The sequence below is a fragment of the Pteropus medius genome, unplaced genomic scaffold (assembly GCF_902729225.1).
Source record: "Pteropus medius unplaced genomic scaffold, Ma_sr-lr_union100, whole genome shotgun sequence".
NCBI classification, from domain to species: domain Eukaryota; kingdom Metazoa; phylum Chordata; class Mammalia; order Chiroptera; family Pteropodidae; genus Pteropus; species Pteropus medius.
The window spans coordinates 24,290,518-24,311,875 of NW_024340696.1; the positions used below are offsets into that span (position 1 = coordinate 24,290,518).

Consider the following 21,358-nt stretch of genomic DNA (forward strand, 5'->3'; position numbering starts at 1 on the left):
CTATGACGAACTTGGGTGTAACGCCCTACAACATATCTAATGTGGCCAATTATTATAAAACAATTGTTTAATCAGCACACTATAACCTATTAGAACAGTGGTCAACTACACTGGTTCACATGCAACATCAGGAAATGGGTCAGACCAGCTAGGGTAAAAGGATTAAGACTTTCCCTGTCCAAGCTAGACATCACTATGATTCTTTGTGGTTTCACTTTAATCCTTGCACACAAAAATGTGGGCTCAGATTGATGCAACAGACAATTTTAACACCATCTCACTTAGGCAGCTGCCTGATCTACCTAGAATCCCAGTCCAAAATAGAAAACAAAAATATTTTCAAGAGTAATCAAAAGAAGAGACACATAGAGATATACTTTCATAGAGAAATTTTATAGCATTCAAAGATGTTTAAAAGATTGTCAAGCCCTGACTCAAAAACTTCTTTTCATTTTAAATGTCATTCCAACCATTTTGGTCTGATTTTTCAGTCCAACAGAATTTTAAGATATGAAAACAATGGTAGAGGAAGATACAGAGATGTGACATCTGAAATTCTTGACAAAAAAGGAGAGAAACCCATAACAAATGTAGTAGAATTTAAAACGGTACACAATAATATCATGGTGTTTATAATGATGATCGGAGTTATCAAGAAAACGTAAAAATACAACTCACATTTTGGAAATACTACTTTTATAAGAAAAAGTTTATTTGATAAAAAAAATTAATGCAATCTCCATCAAAATCTCAACAGCAGTTTTTAAAGAAATAAAACCAAAGAAAAATATTTGTATAGAAGCACAAAATAACCAATACTATCCCAAGGAAAAAGAATGAGGCTAGTGGTATCACTCTGCCTGATCTCAAATTATTTTACAAAGCGATGATAAGCAACACAATGATACTGGCAGAAAAACAGACACACAGACCAATGGAACAGAACTGAGAGTCCAAAAATAAACCCCCATACATTTGGGCAAATAATTTTCAACAAAAGAGCCAAAAACACACAGTGGAGAAAGAAAAGCCTCTTCAATAAATGGTGCTGGGAAAACTGGAAAGCCACATGCCAAAGAATGAAACTAGACTACTATCTGTCACCATACATCAAAATTAACTCAAAATGAATCAAAGACCTGAATGTAAGACCTGAAACAATAAATTGCATAGAAGAAAACATAGTAATAAACTCATGGACCTTGGTTTTAGAAAAGATTTCATGAATGTGACCTCAAAAGGAAGGGAAGTAATAGCAAAAATTAATGAATGGGACTATATCAAACTAAAAAGCTTCTGCACAACAAAAGAAACCATCAACAAGGCAAAGAGGCAACCATCCAAATGGGAGGAGTTACTTGCAAACAATGCCTCCAGTAAGGGCCTAATATCCAAAATATACAAAGAACTCATACAACTCAACAATTAAAACAAATAATCCAATTAAAAAATGGGCAGAGGACCTGAACAGACATTTCTCCCAAGAAGACATACAAACTGCCAATGAACATATGAAAAGATGCTTAGCATCACTAGCTATGAAGAAAATGCAAAACAAAACCACAATGAGATACTACCTCATACCTGTCAGAATGACTCATAAACAGGACAATAACAAGTTTGCAGAGGTTGTGGAGAAAAAGAAACCCTTATACACTTCTGGTGGGAATGTAAATTGGTACAGCCACTACAAAAAACAGTATGGAGGTTCCTCAAAAAATAATAGAATTACCATGTGACCCAGGAATCCCTCTTCTGGGAATTTACTGAAAAAAACTGAAAACATTTATCCGCAAAGATATATGCACTCCGATGTTCATAGCGGCTTTATTCACAGTAGCTAAGACATAGAAACATTCAGTGTCCTGAATGTTTGATGACTAGAAACATTCAGTGTTCTGAATGTTAGATGACTAGAAAGAGAAGATGTGGTACATACATACAATGGAATATTACTCAGCCATAAGAAAAGATAAAATACTGCCATTTGCAACAACATGGATGGATCTTGAGATTATCATGCTAAGTAAAATAAGTCAGAGAGAAAAAGTTGAGAACCATATGATTTCACTTATATATGGGATATAAACCTAAAAGCAACAAACAAACATGACAAACAGAGACTCATAGACATAGACATCGACATCGACATCAGATTAGTGGTTACCGGGAAAAGCAGGAGGTAGATAAGGGTAAAGGGGGTCAAATATATGGTGACAGAAGGAAATTTAACTTTGGGTGGTGAACACACAATACAATATACAGATAAGGTATTATTGAATTGTACACTTGAAACCTATACGGTCTTATTAACCAATGTTACCTCAATAATTTTAATTTAAAAAAAATTAAAAGGAGGGCTAATAAGTGCATTATCAAGTAAACTTTTTTTGTCATAATTAAAATGAAAACTAGTTTTAGAACTGAAAAGAGTAAGCAACCCTTATCTAGAAAGCTTACTCTAGTACAGCTCATTCTCAAATAATCACTATAAACAAACTGGGTGTAATATATCTACTCTTGGCTTTAATTCTAGTAATAAAATTAACTAAACAAGTAATGTGGAAACTAAGTCATGGAGTTAGATGTGGCAAAAGATTAGCAGGAAAAAAGACCCAAATAAAAAGGTTAAAAATTATGCTTTTCAGAAAATAAAATGTCATTATAATTCAAGTAAAAATTAACTTCAACAAATATATTTTCAAGAAGAAAAACATGAGTAAACAATTTAACAAATTATTAGCTATAACAGTTATTTAAAAATGGAATATAGGGGTGGCTCCATAATGTAGTGGTTAGCACATCTGCTTTACACGCAGAAGGTCCTGAGTTTGCATCCCAGGTGGAGCCACGGACCATACCCTGGGTGTGCCAGGCCCCAGGTGTGCCAGGCTCCAGGTGCACACCACGAGCGTGTGGGAGGAGACACCCCACCTTCAGAAATCCAGTTCTTAAGGGGAAATGGCAATATCCATAGGCCAGGGGTGGAAGTGGGGGGGAAGGGGGATTAAAGAGGGGCAAAAAATGGAATATAATGACCCAAGACCCTCTTCTCAAGGCAAATACAGGGTGAAACAAATATCACCAAATCAAGGTAAAGTGCCCTGAATACTGATATACAACTTAACCTACTTAAGAAAACAAAATATTTACCCATTTCTAGCTGCCAAATGAAGGGGTGTACAGCCTGAAATATCTTGATAGTTAGGGTTTGCTCCTTTCTTTAATAGCAGAACCAAGCATTCCACCGATCCACAACTAAAACAATATTAAAAACAGCTGAGAAGCATTCAATAAACAGCCTAAGTTGACATAGCTTAATTAAAAAACAAAATGCTCTATAAAGCACATTATTTTTGAGATGCACATTAACCTAAAATTTGATTAACTTCTGTCACAAATAATATATTTGTTAAAATATAAAGTCAATGACCTCATGTGTAGTTAGTATATAAAATCTCATATTGGTTGGATAAAAGAAAAATTTTAGTGAATTTAAATACATCCAGGAAAGACAATTCCCATGCCTAACCTACTGATTTTATCTAGTACAAGCTAAGACAGTAGATATGAGACTTGAGTCCAATCCCAAGGTTAACAATTTATTTAGAGAAAGAATATAAGCTTTGCACACTATTTCCTAAACAGATAACCACTCAACTGTCCTCATATCTTTCCATAATTACTGTAGGCCAACATTGATTCAAAGTTTCCTGACCATTACTCTAGAACAGGCTTTAACTTAAAATCTTTAGACTTACTTTGCTGCAATGTGAAGCAAGCTTCTTTTCACACGTCCAAACGCATAATTAACATCAAACTTAGAATTTGATAGTAGCTCAGAAACAGACCTATGCCAAAAGAAAATTAAATAAGTTGATATGTTTTTTTAAAAAGTTTGAAAAGAACATAATAGCTAAAGTTAACAGCTCTTTAACAATTACTCAAAAGATTCCATCCCACATAAACCAAAAAAAAACAAGGTACCACTCCCTAAGTACAGCATGGAAGGCAGCACAGTATCACCCAAACACCAACTGCCCTGACCTATAAACTAGTGCTGAAGGTTACTTCATCTGTGATCTATGTCATCTACTCTGAAGACATCTAAGTTGCCTTCAGTTCCCCTTAGATTCTTAAGAAACCTAGAGGAGGGCTGGCCTCTCCCCTTGCAAAAAGTGGAGCTCATCTATATTAATTTTGGCCAAATTAAGAAAAATCAGAGACAAAAAACATATTTTAATTCTATCAAACAGGAAGTTTAAAGCAAAAAATCATTTATATTTAAAATTTGTTTCAAAACATAGTTTCTCTTCACTTTCTTCTCATTACACCAAATTACCTGATGGCTGGCTACCTCATCCCAGTCAGATGGCTGTATCTTATGTGACTAACCAAATACCTGACTTAATATTGGACTACTCGTTTAGAAAATCTCTTACCATAGAATTTCACAACTGACATGGATCTTAGAAAAATCTTGTTTCTTAATTCACAAACGGAAAATTATAACAGATATTTAAAAACTTGCCCCAGGATAACATCTATGGTTCAAACTGCATGTGTGTGTATGTGTACACACAACATTTAAGTAAATTTACACTTACCGAAAAGTATAAATTTGTGAAAACGGCACTTACCGATGTTGATCAGCCATAACCATTGGCATTAATGTATAAACAGCAGTTTCATTATCTGAATTAAAAAAAGAAAAGAAAAAATTAATTTATCTCCTACTTTTTCCAAAGGGTGGTACTTTAGACTATTTTGGAGTTTTCTTAACTCCATATTAAAGGCAAGAAGAGGTGAAAGAAGGTTAAGAATAGTGCAAAATATCAGAGGTACTGAAAAATTTTCAATAATGCAGAATTTCTTATCCCCACTAATGCTTGTCCCCTCTACATCACCATAAAAGTGCTTAGCTTCTGGATTTGAGGAAACATTAGACAGCTAATATTTTCTGTAGCTTTAACAACTAAAATTTCTTTTACTTCCAATGAAGTGTTATCAACTTCATGTTTTATCATATTTACAAGTACTTTGGGGGAATTTTAAGCATATGTAGATATTAAAGATATATATGCTAAATAATTTTTAAAACATTAAATAGGCATATTACTTGCTTCTTGCCAATATTATAAAAAAAGAAATTATTTTAGAAGCTGTTATAAAACAGTGTTAAAGTCTTTTACTTGTTGGTTTAAACTATTCACATTTTCATCTACATCTTTTATAGAATAAATTCATAGAAACATTATCCAAAAGTAAAGGTTAGAAGTCAGCAACATCTATGATGACATATTATACTTATGTAAATTTTAGCTAGTGTTTGAATTTATTTTATTTATAATTGTCATTTCTCAATTCAATGCATATTGGAGGTTTAAGTTTATTAATAATTTATTTACAGAGAAGTAACAGTGACGACTCCCTATTAGCCCTTAAAAAATTAATAATGAAGCTTAAATTAATGAGTTAAAGTTTGAAGAGAAAGAGAATACTTATATAGTATCAAAGTATCTCCTAAAAATATTAATTACAAAGGAAAAATAGTAAATTTATAGTGGAGAACCCAACAGATATCACCTTAACTAAGTAATAAATGGTAACATTACCAAAAATGATACATATTGATATCATGTAGCCCCTGGTATGATCCACTGAGAATTGGCACATCACTTTTGTAATATTCTTGCCATTGTAATATTCTTGCCAAAAATGCATAACTTTAATCATGAGAAAACATTAGGCAAACCCAAATTAAGAGGAATTCCACAAAACTGATTAAAAAGTCTCAAAGCCATTAAAAACAAGGAAAGATTGAAGAACTGCCACAGAGTCAGGGGAGGCTATCGAAATATGACAACTAAATGTAATATGGTATCCTGGATTGCATCCTAAAATAGAAAAAGGACATTAGCGGGAAAACTTGTGAAATTCTAATAAAGTCTGTAATGTAGGTAATAGTATTACGCCAATGTTAATTCCTTAGTTTTGATAATTGTACCATGGTTGTGCAAGATGGGAACATTAGGGGAAGATGGGTGAAGGGTGAATGGGAACTCTGTACTATTTTTTGTAACTTTTCTGTAAATCTAAAATTTCTTAAAAATAAAAGTTAAAAAAAAGAAAAAGAAGAGGGAATTAGTATCATTAAAAGTCTTAAGAGACAAATCAACCAAATATAATGTATGGACTTTGGATACTGACTCAAACAAACCAACTGTAAGGGGATATTTCTGAGAAGGGAAACTGCATATGCACTGGGTATTTGGTGATAATACAAAATTACTGTTAATTGTCTTAGCTTTAATAATGATTGTATGATGTTTGAAAAACATTAGGAATATATAATAAAATATTTAGAGAAAATAAGGAAAATAGTTATTACCATTTCTTCGCATTTTTGTTTGTTCTTTTATTATTTGGGTATACATACATGAAGAGCAGTTTAGTCCTAATCAACATTTCACAAGTTCAGTATGCACATACAACAACTCTTTAAGTATAAAAATAAAATACCAAAGAATCCTATTAATTAATAGTCAACATGTTTTAAGCTAACTAGCTTAAAGGCACTATTTGAAACACTTTACATGTATCATTTCTTTTATCCTCACAACCACCTTATGATATAGGTAGTATCATTATCCATTCCCATTTTACAAATGAGAAAACTGAAGACTGAGTAACAAGCTGGTGATAGTGGCATTAGTGGCTGGAATTCAAACCTGGATGATTCCAACCCCCACCCCGCCCTGCCGACCCCCAATAAAAATGTTACAGTGCACCACATACACTATCTGTTGTAACCAAAGGTCTAAAATACTTATTCTTCACATGTGCAACACATTCTAACTAGTTGTATTCTCTTCTATTTAGTTTTTTAAAATCATCATTGAAATTAAATTGTTCTCATTAACTATCAGTGAATCACACCACCAGTTGAAAAACACTGCACTTAAGCCTCTGTGGGCATGGCAACATTCTTTATATCTCATTTGATAAACACCCCAATAAAAATCTGAACTTCTAAACCATGACCATTTCAATTGTCACTTCATAATAAACAAAGTCATAAACAAGAAATACCTGTATCTATGAAACTTGTAAATCAAGATAGTACATAATTTTAAATGAGCATGAGTGAGCATCATAAAGTTCATATGAGTTTTATTTACAAGATGTCTATTTAGATAAAATTTAGAAACAGATCTTATTGTTTAAGTAACATCTAACCCTATGAAAATATAGCTTCCATAGACTAAGGGATATGAAGAAAATATAACCACAACCATAGTGCTAGAAGACGACTATCTAAGAAATAGTATATTAAGAACGGAATAAGATTTGGTGTCAGATGCTTCTTCTGTACTCTCATGAAGATACCCTGAGAACTAGCTAGATATACAATAAAGTTTTCAGACTAATAAGTAAAATTTAACCTCTCACTTTATCAGATATGTTGGCCATTTTTATTAACAAAATTTCAGAATCCAACAATAAATGGAAAATCTTAAACAGGGAGCTCATACTCATATTATACACAATTTCTCTTCAAACCATCAAATGGGAGCGATTTTTTAAAAACTGATAATTACTCTAATCAACATTCAAATATATGCTAAAATAGACTCATTATTTTATTAAACAAATTACATTCACTGTAATGCAGTAATTTCAGACTTTTCTCAAATAAGCAACAACATAAACCAACTTTTTAAAGTCAACTGAGAACGCATATCACTAAAGTAATTTCCTTTCATTTCCTCTCTCATAAGAATATTTCTGTCCACCCTGCCTAGGATGACTCAACAAATTGCACTTCATTACTTAGTGGCAATACTCTGATTGTCATCATCCCAAGGAAATAGAAATGTGTCCTCCCAGTATCCAATTCAGTAAATCAAATATCTGCAATTTAATTCTATGCAACAAGGTTAATTTTAGAGTAAAAGCTGATTAAAAACTTTCCAATCTTAATAATCTGTTCCAATTAAATGCTTATTAATCAATGAATTCTAACAAAGCAATTATTTCCTATATTTAGAGAGATCTCGTAACTTCTGATCAGTCCTTCAAATTCAAGCACAACAATCAGGATTTTCATTATTAGAATGTTATGCTCTTTCTCTCATCTCAAAGAATTCAAAGATTCATCAGAACTTAGGGACAAAGACAAAGAAACAAGATGAGCAAAAGCATAATCAAAGAAAAAAACATAAGCAAGATACCACTTTTGTCTAGAAACATAGGGAAAAGTTTCATTTTCAGTCCCTCTAGTTTCCAGGGTGTCTCAGACTGTTGGTGGAAACTCCAAAGTTTAATTGAGAGGGAACAGTCGCAATCTTAAAAATGTCAATATAATTAGATTTACAATTCTTCTTTTATGTATTAACCTAAAGGAAATTTACAGAGGCAGACTAACTTTAAAAAGTACAAAGCTGCTCCTCATAAAATCTATTATAAAAACAAAAATTAGATTCAATATTTGTTACACATATTTTATGAAATCCTAGTCATTAAGCACATTTAAAGATACAAAAAAAGTGGTTTTCTAAAAGCAAAATAAGATATGCAGTATGATCTTAATTTGGTAGAGAAAAAATAATAATGGAAGGAAATAAAGAAAATACTAACACTGGGTGGTGGAATAACAGATTTTTAAGTTTTTCTTTCTTTTCAAAACTTTCTACAGTAAAAAATTATTACTACTTTTATTTATTTTTTATTATTATTCTGGTGACATTGGTTAACGAAATCCAGTAAGTTTCAAGTGTACAATTCAACAGTAAGTCATATATATATTGCACTGTATGTTCACCACCCAAAGATTTGTTTGTCACCACATATTTGACCTCTTTTACTACTTTTAAAACTAGGAAAAATTATCAAGCCTTCTAAATCACATTTATGTTAAAAAAAGAAAAAAAGAAAAAGATGGGATTTAAACTAAGCAATATAAATTGCTGTGTCAATACCTACACACGCAGTGTTCTTCCTCAATCTATACCTCATCTACTTGACTGTGGAAAATGAGAGCAGCGCTTAAGAAATGGACTCTAAGTTGGACAGAAAAGAGAAAGAAAAAGTTGAAGCTGGGTGTCTGGTTACTGAAATTTATAGATTTTTTTCGGATTTTCAGTCGATTACTTCATACTGGCAAAGTATCAAATACAAAATTATTTTTGAGAAACAGTCACCACAAATCATCCCTATTCTGAATCCTAAGTAGAGACGAGGGGAAATTTTTTCAAAAAAATTATCCCTCAAATTCCCAGTCCCACGTTTCTTTGAAGATTCTCCCCAGGTCTCCTTTCTTAACCTACAAATCACCTCTCCAGAAGCAATTCAAGGAAAGTTTGGGGGTGAAAATTTAATTAAACTAATACATAAAAAAAAATCACCCCTTAACTCTTCTCTCATTTGGGCATACATAAACAAAAGTCTCTTAGAGACAGACTGCCATCTCCCACTGCCACTAAAACATCTGAATTCATGAGGCTGCAAACAAAACGGCTTTCTCACCGTTTTTATTACTAGTGTTTTACCTGTCCTGAAGGAACCCTGGCATACTGAACTAAAACTCCAGAACTACAGGGATCATGCCTTATTCCTCTTCGGAGACGGTCCTGAGCCCCCACCTACGTCTGACGAATAATGAAGGCAGGAATGCATATTAGAGTGTACATAGGTATACACACAGTATCTTAAAAGTATAAGTTTGATATTTGACACCCTCTTATTTATCTGTTTGTCAAGATACAGTACTGTTCTGTATTTTCAAAAAGAAATGAAAGACTGCTTAACCCCTTCCGCAGTTTAAAGTAAATAATACTATTTTGGGAGCATGTCTCTATCCCCAGCAAGCAGCGACTGTAAAACGGCCCACAACTGTAATGTTTCCTAAATCCGGGTCTCCGCCGGGATTTATTTATTTCTGCCCGTTTGCCAAAACCCCTGAAATCGACAGTCGGGAGAGACTTCGGTCTTTTCTGCTTCTTCCACCAGCAGGATCCGCACTGCTCGGGCCCCTCCCGCAAACGCCCACCTGCCTGGCTGGGAGCCGCAGGCGACTAGTGGTCGGGGATGGGGGCCGGGGCGGGGGGGTCCCAGCGCCCACCCCTCACGTCTCAGGAAACTAAACGTGGGCGTTTTCTCAGCTTTCGGTTCGTTTTCCAACCCGACCTCTCCACGGCCTGAGCCCCGCCCCCGCGACCCCCCGCACGCGGCCTCCGGCCGCCAAATCCGCGATTCGGCTCACCATCCGGCAGTTCCACGGTGCGAGCGCGGCGCAGCGAGCGCGTCAGGCGGTTGAGTTGCTCCATCGCTCTCTCCATCCTCGGCGCGCCCTCGGCGCTCCCCTAGCCGCGCCGGCGGCCTCCGCGCTCAGCGCCCTACATCCCGCCCCGTCCTACGGCCTTAGGCACCGGCTCGCCCCAGCCAGTGCCCGGGGCTGCACGGTCCGCTCGGGGCCGCGTCCTCCGTCCGGGTCTCGGGTGTTGCCTAACCGATCACAGAGGGAACAACCGCCACCACTGTGACTGGCGCCCTTCCTGCCACTGCCACCGCTTCCCTCCTGGACTCGCACGGCCTTCTGGGAACCGTAGTTCCGAGTCGGCCGATCTCCGCAAACTGGGCGGAGCCACGCTATGCGCGCTGGTGGATCCGCGCTCCCGCCACGCAGAAGCCTGGGTGGGGCGGTGTGTGCGGGAAGCGGTGCCAAACCAGGGCGTACCTCCAATTTCTTGGAGAGACTTCCTGGATATCTCCCCTCCCACCTCTCTTTGTTTTCCAAAATTGTACGGGAGCCACTTCCTTCAATTCACCTTACATTCTGTCACTCTCCTGTATAGAAGATTGGAGATTTGCACAGTTCTTAAATCCATCATCCCAGTTTTGGTACATTTGTCTTTCAGATACATAAACTGTTGAAATATACTATTTTCGTATGTCAAATTTAAAGAATAATAAAGTCAAATGCAAAACCAGTATCCACATTTTCCTTCATTGCAAGTAATTGAGAGCTTAATTATTTGTCTCCCCTGCTGGATGACTTCATGAGAGCAAGGACATCATTCCACCTTGGGCCTTGTATTCCTGTACTTAGCACAGTACATGACACAAAGTTTCAACTTTGGGAAAGACATGGAAAATGAATATTTTAGTTTACCTAGTACAATGCTGAAATGTCAGGTGATGACAGATCCCAGTGGGAAATCCAAAGACTCTGACTTTGTAAGTGGCAAAAAACAACAACGCCAACAAAGTATGGAAGAAATGAATTATAAAGAAATCAGTGGCAGGGTGGGGAATCATTTGACAGCTCTACACAGGAGGTGAGCACAAACCAAGGTTAAAAAAATAAATTTGAGAAGCTGAAATATTTAAGAATTAATCCATTCAGGTGAATATGAGCCTGGCTAACACCACTGACAATGAAAAGTTAAGGTGGGGATTTTCTCTTCTTGGACATACCCAGTGCCAAGATGATATGAGAGTAAGAGAGTAGCAAAGAACTTGGGCTTTCTCAGCTTCTTCTTGAGTCAAAGTTCTTCCGGCAATGGATGGGCACAGATGTCTTGAAGATGTTGGCTGGTCCAGAGGAAGAAAGCAAGTCTCACCTGCCCATCAAGGCTATTCAGGAACAGATGGAGGCTGGCGTGGGCACTTCCTGCCAATACATTCCTAAATCAGTTCTAACCTGCAGCTACCAGTCACTTGTGCCAGTGGTGCAACAGGCTCAGGGTAGATGACCTAACCGGTTGGTTCAGAAGAGTTCTAACCAGTCTGGTAACAAGGTGGAGAGGTCAAGGTTTCAAATGAATGCCAAATGCTATGAGCCAATCTGGGCCATGCCCAACCCTTTGCAATCTGGCTTCAGCTGGAAATGTTCCAGCCTTTCTAGGCTTCCCCACACCATTCAGAAAATCAATATCCCCACTGCGGTACAGAAGTTAGCACTTCAGTTCTAATTATCACCATCACTCCTTAAGCTGTTGCTCTGTATATATCACTTCCAATGTCCAATGGGCGCCAAGCCTGGAGATTGTGTGCAGAAGCAGGAACCTCCAATAGCCTCCATGGTAGGCATTGTTACCCATGCTGGTCACTGTTTGCCACAAGAGCAGGAAATGCTGGAAAAATGTTACACGAAGCTGCTGTAGATTTCCAGTTACAAATTCTGCAACATGATGCAGTCAGTCTCTCAAATAGTTCTGCTCCAAGGTATATGAAGCTGCAGTACAACTATAGGTTTATCACCACCTGTCCAATAGAACGTCCTACAATGGTGGAAATGTTCTATAATCTGCACTGTCCAAAGTAATAGCCACTAAGCAAATGGGGCCACTAGGTGCTTGAAATGTGGCTAGTGTAACTGAATTTTAAATATGTATTTAAATGTAATTAAATTAAATAGCTACGTGTGCCTAGTGGCTACCAAATTAGACAGGGTAGCTTATCATATCAAGAGGGAAGTTGCCCAGGAGGACAACAAAAAAGCCAAATACCTCCTCATATGTTATTAGCTAAAGAATTCGTAAATATTTTTTAAATAATTCTTTAAAAATTAAGATTTTTCTCACTTGTCCTGTGGAAGCCAACACCAAGATTATAATATGAAAGCTTTAAAAGGGCATTTTTGTAACATAAGTTCCATTATCAAAAGCACAGTTTTTCACTTATAAGATACCAGATTTTTCTGTGACTCAGTTTTAACTTTCTTTTTTTCTATATGTAGATTTTTTTTTTCTTCCCTGGAAATTGGTTTTCTTGGAGATACCCAAGCTTAAGTTTCTCCATTTAAAAGATGAAAACAATCAATTCAACAAAAGGCAGGAAGAGAGCAGGAAAAATAAAAAACAAAGAACAAAGACCAACCATTATAAAAACGAAACACAAGAGAAGATAGTAGAAATAAGTCTAAACACATCCATGGCCATAGTCACAAAAAATATAAACAGAGTAAATGCAATGATTAAATGACAGAGGTCTTAGATTATATGAAAAGGTAAGACAAAACAGCTATTTGTTATTTCCGAGATACCACCATTTCCAGGAGACCACCATTTCCAAGAGAAAATGGGAAAAAAAAAATATGCCCAATAAATATTAACCAAAAAATCTGGTTATTTTTATGTATTAGGTCAGCTTTCTCCAGGGAAACAGAACCAATAGGATGTATTCATATATAGAAAGAGATTTTCAACAAAGAATTGGCTCATGCAATTATGGAAGCTGTTCAGTTCAAAATATACAGTGTAGGCCGGCAGGCTGGACATTCAGGAGAGTGGATGGTGCAGATGAAGTATAAAGGCAGTCTGCTGAAGAATTCTCTTTTGCTGGTCTTTCTGTTCAATTCAGGCATTCAAGTGATTGGGTGAAGCCCACCCACATTATGGAGGGCAAACTGCTTTCCTCAAACATCACTGATATAAATACTAATCTCATTTGAAAACACCCTCAAGATGGACACATAAAATTAACCATCAAAAACAATATTAATATCAGCAAAGTAACTTGAAAGCAAAAAAAAAAAACCATTATTAAAGTCAAAGACAGTCACCAAGAAGTTTACAATAATGCTGAATCTATAACAACACAGACTAAAAATAAATCTATGCTTGACAGAATTATAAGAATAAATTCCACCACCAGCAGTCATAGATTTATAATACTCTTCTCACTGAAACTGATAGAGCTAGCAGGAAAAGATAGGTAATTATGGAGAAGCCTCATCAAGGACATGTGCATGTGTGGAATATTCACTATACCTAACAAAGAGGAAATACATGTTCTTTTAAAGAGCGTATGTTACATTTACAAAAACATAAATAGTAGTAATGCTGGTCTTCAGATCAGTGTCAATCAAGAGGCAACATAGGAGACCATGACTGAAGCCAGACTGGGATTGCGTGAGAACTGCAAGAAATAAAGTGGACATAGGTGGGTATTAAAGGAAAACAAAGTAGGCTGAAGGTCAAGGAAGGCAGAGGACACAGGAGCCAGTAAAAGGAACTCTGGATCTGAGCCATGAGAGACAGCCACAGATCTCACTAAAACACACTCTCAGTACTCAAGCAATAGAATTTTAAAAATATAGTGCAGGATCTTGTACTTGCTCTGTTGGATTTCATCTTCAAATATTGAGGCCATTGCCATAACATGCAAAGATCCTTTTGGATCCCGTATCTACTAATCAGGTTCTTGGTATCCTTCTATATATGTATATCAGGTGCATCTTTGACAAACTCTCTCTCTCTGTAGAGATTTAAGTCCGATATAAGTGCTTAAACAAGAGAGGGCCAAAAGAAAAAGTCATTAAAATTGCCCCTTAAAACTTTTCCCAGATTATTTTTGATTCATTAATGAGCTCTTTTGAGAAAAATGTTTCATCATCTATTAATACATCTAATTGTGTATTGAAAGCCATTTAAAAATGGTTGTGCACCTTTTGATCTATTCATTTCATCACTGGGAATATAGATCAAATAAATAATCTGAAATAAAGACAAAGATTGATAGATAAATATAATCATCTATTCATTCAGAAGTACGTATTAAGTACCTTCCATGATCCAAGAACTATACCAATAAACAAATAAACAGTACCAGCATACTATCTATGGGAGGAGATACTTCTTAAATGATAGTTTTCAAATAATTACACAAACAAATATATAATAACAAAAAGACATAAGTGCTCTGGAAGGAAAAAAAATCATTCTGTGAAAGACTGAGGACATCTAGAAATGCTCCCCCCAGAAAGAGACACTTAAACTAAGAATCAAAAGATGAACAGGGATCTCTAGACACAGGAAAGGGGATGGTGAGGAATGTTTTGGATGGAGAAAATGGAGTTTGCAAGGATCGTGTAATGCATATAATGTTTATGGAACTTAAAGCTGTCTTTCAGTTTTGTCACTGAAAGCCAAGGAGAGAAAGGGAATAAACTGTAAGATGCGACAAGAAGAAGCGGTCCATGCAGAGCTTTGAAGACCACAATAGGGCCTTTAGCATAAATGCAGTGAAAAGGCATTAAAGAATTTTAAGCCTATGGGAGTAATATAATCAGATCTGTCTCTGGAAAGGAAAAAAAAGTCTCTCCATGTAAAGTATGAAATATGGATTGCATTGATGGTAGATTAAATAAGGAGAGACTAATTAGTGGGCTACCAATTATTCCAGGTGAGAGGTGATTGTCGTTTGGACTAGCATGGGTGACTCTGTAACTAGAGAGAACTGGATCGACTGAGAAATGTTCTAGTGATAAAATCAATAATACCTGAGGATGGATTGATATGGGAAAGGAGAAAGAGAAAGGTGGCCCATGCAATTGCATGTATGATGGTACCATTCCCAGGAACAGGAAACACTGCAAAAGACCCAGGTTTGGAGGAGGAGATCATGTCATGGAGAGTTTGAAGTGCCTTTGAATTAGTGAAGTGGGGATATCAGGTAGATGATTTTACATATGTGGCTATTCTGGACTAGAGATATATTCTTTGAGATATCAGTGTACAGATGGGGTTTGAAGCCTAAGTTGAAAGTACAAAGTGGAAAAGGAGAGTTAACTTATTTAAGATTGATACCTGCAGGTTGACCTCCCAGAGAAGGAGCTAGCTTCCTGAAAAGCTCAATGGAAACTGGGTAATATAACTTGTAAACATAGTCTATCCCAGTAGAATATTGATGTGTTGGCTCAGGCTGTGCATGAAAGAAGAGTAATAGAGAGATAACTAGAGTCGGATGTGGGGTTGAGGGAAGGTTTTTTGATTTTTGTTTTGTTTAGTTTTGTTTTAGGTAACCAGATAATTGAGGATGTTTTAAATGTTCTGGTTGAAATAACTGAATATTCTAGAGAAAGAGGAATGTCTTCGTCCATTCTGGCTGCTATACCAAAGACACCACAGGCTTGGTGGTTTAAGTAACACTTAAACACTTATTTCTCACAGTTCTGGAGACTGGAAGTCCAATATCATGGTTCCAGCATGGTCGGGTTCTGGTGAAGGCCCTTTTCTGGGCTGTCTTCTTCTTGTATCCTCACGTGACAGAAAGAGAGCTAGAGAGTTCTCTGTGGTCTCTTTTATAAGAGCACTAATCCCCTTTATGAGGTTCTATCTTTATTACTTAATTACTCCCAAAAGACCTCACCTCTTAATACCATCACATTGGGAGTTACGATTTCAACATATAAATTTTGGAGGGACACAAATATTTGGTCCATAAGAAGAAGTAATTGATGATGTAACATCTAAAGTGCAGGAAGCTTTGTAAATAAATAAGAATTCCTTAAATGTCAATAATAAGAAAATCAGTCCATAAATTGTGGTATGTTTACATGTGCAATATTTGGCAGCCATCGAAAATGATACATGAGAAAAGGATAGCATTGATTCCAGTGTAAGGCAGGAGAGAATCTTTGGGGATGGAAAACTAAGTAACATGGGCCACCATGGGAGGAAGACTTAGCACTATATACCCTTTTAGATCTTTCTAATTTTGACCTCTATTAATTCATTTTATTCAAAACTGTGAATATAAACAAAATTAGTAATTTTAAATAATCAGAAATAATGATATATATGAAAAGTATTAATAGAGTGGGCACTATAGTTGTCTCCAAAACATTCAGTATCCCTATTTTTTATGTCAATCTCTATTTCTTTTTTCTTTTTTTCCTTTTTAGGGTAGAGGAGTTTTTAATTCCATGAAGGAAATTTTCTACATAAGAGTAAGGAAAATAATAAAATAATGCTCATATACTCATCACCTAACCAATCTTGTTTTGTCAATAGTCCCATTTACTCTCCCACCTTCACACTGGGTTAGTTTAATGTAAATCTCAGACATCATAGCACATTATAAACATTTCTTATGTATCTCTAAAAGATAAGGACTCCAAAAATAATTATAATACTATTGTTATACATAAAGCATTTGCAAAAATACCCTGATGTTATCAAAGATCCAGAGAATGTTCAAATTTTTTCAGATGTCTTAGACAATTGTAACAATTGGTTTATTTGAATCGGAATCCAAATAATGCTCACTATCACATTTTGTTGATATATCTCTACAGCCTCTATTATTCTATAGGATCTCTATCCTGTTTTTCTTTTTCTTTTTCCTTACACTTACAACTCTTAATTTCATTCAGGTGCCCATGCTTCTGCACAGCCCATTACCAACTCTACCTCTGACTCCAGGGGCAGGTGGCTCAGTTATAATCTCATCCATGGCCACTCTTGATAGTTGGTGGTTCAGAATTAGACTAGTGAAAACAAGAAGTTGCTGAGAACTTGTAGGAAAGAATCTTCCTCACTCTTCTGAGGAAGCCTCTGGAACTCAAGCACTCTCTCTCTCCTTCTCTCTCAAATATGATATTTATGACAAAATATCTATTGTTTTCCTAATATCAGGAATAAGGCTAGAATGTTTGTTTTCATTACTTTTCTTCAACATTAGACTAGAGGTCCTAATCAGTGAAAATAGCACTGGAGTAAAAAGAGAAACCACAATCCCTACATCACATTACACACAAATTAATTTGAGAAAGATCTTAAATCTGAACATAAGAGTTAAAAATTTAAAGCTTCTAGAAGAAAATACAGGAGACTATTTTTGTGACCTGGGAGAGGCAAAGACTTCTTATGCAAGACTCAAAAAGCAAAAAAAGTATAAAAGCAAAAAATTGATGTTAGTTTTCAAAATTAAAACTTATGCTCATCATAAGGTACCATTATGAAAATGAAAAAGCAAATTCTCCATGGAAAAAAATATTCGCATTGCACATATCTTAAAAAGAATTTGTATATGAAAAACTCCTACCACACAAAAGACAACTCAGAAAACTGAAGATGTTTGTGCTATAGTATTCTCAGGAAACATGATAATGGCCCCTGCAATAGAAAGACATTCTAACATTCTGTTATTACACACAAAGTTAATAAGTGTTTATTTCATCAAAGCAAGAGGCTTCTTCTCTAAAACTAAGATGAAATAATATTGGGATAGGGTGAAAGGTGTTCTTTCCAGATAACATGTGAGCTTAATACATGGGAATTAGTGCTAAAAAAAATCTAACTGCAGTAAAATATCTTTTCTATTTTCTTAAGTCCTGAGATTATACACTACAAATATTAAAGACATATGCATTAAAAATCCATATTTAACTCTATGAATTCAAAGCACTGTAAATATCAATTCTCTTCCCTGCATATCAACCATTGGAAGTACATGCCAACCACAGCTGTTCCTTGTGGACATAAATTACAAGTCACTAGAAACTTTTCAGGAGTAGATTATTGCAAGCCTACATAAAGTTCAGTATTAAAAATGTGTTAGCTCTTGGGAGAGATATAAATCATGAGATTTTCATAAATCGTACAAATTGTGAGTGTGTAAAGTAGGTGTTTTTGGCTATGTTAAAATAATTTTGATGTTTCAAACTTTCTTATACCTGTTGCAAAAATTTCATGGTTCATGCTAATATTAAAAACAGTACTATGTCTTCCAAAGTGAGGCATTAGAATATAAATAGACATATTCAACATCCAAAATGAGATTCATACTGAAGATTTAAAAATTTTAAATCAGTAAAGCATTTGTAGAAGTCTCTAACTTTCACAATAAATGAATTGAAATAAGTGATTAGCCCTACAAAAGTTTTCCGAATTTTGTAGTAAGTTTAATTACCTTAGTGATCCTTGAGAGAGTGTGAAAGATCATGTTTCCTACCAACAAAAAAAATAGTGTGACGAAAACTAGTATCATTGAACTTGTGTATATTTGAAACCATTTTTATTTGTATTGAGTTTTTTCCCATTTCAATAAAATTCTGCCTTTTTTTAACATTCAATTTGGTTTAGATAAAAGATATTGGCGAATTCATTCCATCATCAGTAACTTATTCCCAAATTCAATGCAAATGAATACTTACGTGGAAGGTGCAAGGCAGAAGTACAGTAAAGAATAAGACTTTTTTTACTCCCAAGGTTTTGAATTTTTGGAAAGAGAGTTAAGACATGTACAAATATGACAGTAATACATAGAAAACTGTGGAGAGTCCTTCAGGTTGTGCCAATAACCCTGGAAATGTGAGAGAGAGCATCATCACTTCATTGTAGAAAGGGAGTAGACTCAATAAAAGTTTCATGCCTAAAAGTTGGTCAAGTTTACACATGGGGAATAGAAACAAGCAGGAAAATCTGATTAACAAATAATAACAGTTGATACTTGTTAAACATTAATAGCTGATTTAGCTGAGACTTATAAGTATTTGGATAATTAAGGCTAACTAACATGCGTTAGTAAGATTTCAGTTGGCCTTGAATGCCATGCTTAAGAGCTGGAAGCCAATTCCTCAATCAGTGAAGAGTAACATAATTAGATGGTGGTACAAGAGTGACAACAGCTAAATGAGTTAAGAAGCCACTACAATTACACAGGTGAGTGGAAACAAAACACTGTATTAAGGTGGGAGCGAAGATAGACAGAATAGACAGGTTGCAGAATCTAGATTCTAGATGCGTAAGAGTTAAAAATGACTAGGGGTAGTCAGGAGTAAGTTCTTTTGAGAGAGAACAGCTTGTTCAAAAGTTGTTAAAACTTTTTAACAGATTTTCATGGAGGAAGAAAATTATTTTAAACTCAAGTTATCCATTTCTCATGAAGCTAGGTCTGAAGCATTTGTATATGTTTGAGCCTGTCTTTTCTCCACTTTGATGCAGTGGACTTGTTGATGAACACACGTTATCATGTTTCTCACTATTTATGTGCACGTGCTGTGTTTCTAACTCCAAATCATCAGATTACAGTCTGAAGAGCCTTATCAAGTCTGAGTCTGGAGTATGGGATGGTCTTATGCTAAATACATTTAATAAATGCATCCGTCATCTGAGTACTGGTTTTCCACATCCATATCAGTGTGGATTTAATTTACATAAAATCACTTTCAATTGTCCATGAAGAATTGATTTGGCCACCTTTTCTTCAAGACAAATAGTGACATGAAAAAAATAAAAGGTCTAATTTCCCAGGGTAGAGTGATTTAGGACCAGGGATCAAAGATATGGACATTCTAGTGCCAACTTTGACACCAGAAAACTGTGATTCATTTAAAATGTCTGGTTTCAAGTTTCTTCATCTGCAAACAGATTTATAAATTAATAATCAGGACTTTTTCAGTTGCAAGTGACAGAAATATGACTTCAGCTAGCTTATGTTGAATAAAGAATTTGTTAATACAATTAGATAGTTTATGGATCCCAAGAGGAGGGGGCACCATTAGAACTCTCTCTGGCTTCTGTGAGAGTTATCTTCCTAAAGAACAACTTAAAACATTTCACTTCTCGCTTCAGAATCCATGTCGGTGTCCCCATTCTCCATAAGTAAAAGCCTACACTCCTAAGCATGCTATTTAAATCTTGATACAGTCTGTCCTCAAACTTTTCGGTCTTATTTTAATAATTGCCTGCATTTATGAAGCCCTTCTGTAATCAAGATTTGTCTTAGAGGGAAACCAACCAGCATTAGAATTCCTGGGTCTACCCCTACTAACTATGTGCCTTGAAAAAACTTCAACACCTGGAAGCCTCCATTTTCATCATTTGCAAAATAAGGGTAATTACAGAATCAACAAGTAAGTATTATTTCACTTATTTCATTCTGTATTTCATGGTGGAAACATGGTCTCACATCTTACAGCTTTTCTTGATGGCCCATTCTTGGACCAGGGTGCAGGGTCAAGCTATCTAAATGGGCTGCTCTATTAGGAAACATGTGCATAGGTGATGCAGTTCCCCAAAATGTAGGAGCCAAGAAATGCAAAATAATTTGGCCAATACAGAGGATGTGGACTTATTTATTCAATATTAAAAGTCTGTTTCCGGGAAACATTATCCTTCTTTGGCACATCTTTCACATCTATTCTTCCAAAATGTTCTGTTAATTTTATTTTATTTTATTTTATTTTGCTTCTTTTGTTTGTACTTCCAGCTTTGCATTTATCTCCTGAATCCTTCTTCATATTTAGCACTATCACACTTCCAGGAATTCTCAATTAATTGAATATCTTAGCACTAATTGCTTTTAGGAAAAAGGTAAGCTGAGTTGATCTAATAGAAGCTGCTGTTCCCTCTACCTTCCAAATATCCACTGTGCCTCCCACCATTCCCTTGGTGCAAATTGGCCATTTGGGATAGAATCAAGAATCCTCGGTCAGCCTTCTCACTTTGCATCTTGGGGGTGGTAGATTTCATGTTATCAAGGCACAAGCAGTTTCTTTACAGCTTTATTGTACCTGGACACATACCACAGCTCCAAGTCCTTATTTAAGTTCAGCTCTACCTAATTA

General features: G+C 35.7%; 1 protein-coding gene across 11 annotated transcripts in view; it reads right to left on the bottom strand.

Moving 5' to 3' along the window:
• The window catches only part of HACE1 (HECT domain and ankyrin repeat containing E3 ubiquitin protein ligase 1), a 78,050-nt gene extending 67,451 nt beyond the window's left edge, over window positions 1–10,599 (bottom strand). For 3 of the 11 annotated variants that reach the window (XM_039869472.1, XM_039869439.1, XM_039869446.1), the window contains exons 1-4: window positions 10,265–10,578; window positions 4,641–4,695; window positions 3,762–3,851; window positions 3,154–3,258 (exon numbers count right to left, since the gene is read on the bottom strand). In XM_039869472.1, the coding sequence (XP_039725406.1) occupies window positions 3,154–3,258; window positions 3,762–3,851; window positions 4,641–4,695; window positions 10,265–10,340 (326 nt within the window). In that variant the 5' untranslated portion in view covers window positions 10,341–10,578. Of the gene's footprint in view, window positions 1–3,153; window positions 3,259–3,761; window positions 3,852–4,640; window positions 4,696–10,264 lie in introns of those variants that run through there. The other 8 variants (XM_039869466.1, XM_039869431.1, XM_039869480.1 and 5 more) reach the window with 5 other exon arrangements.
• Between the last annotated feature and the right edge of the window lie 10,759 nt (window positions 10,600–21,358).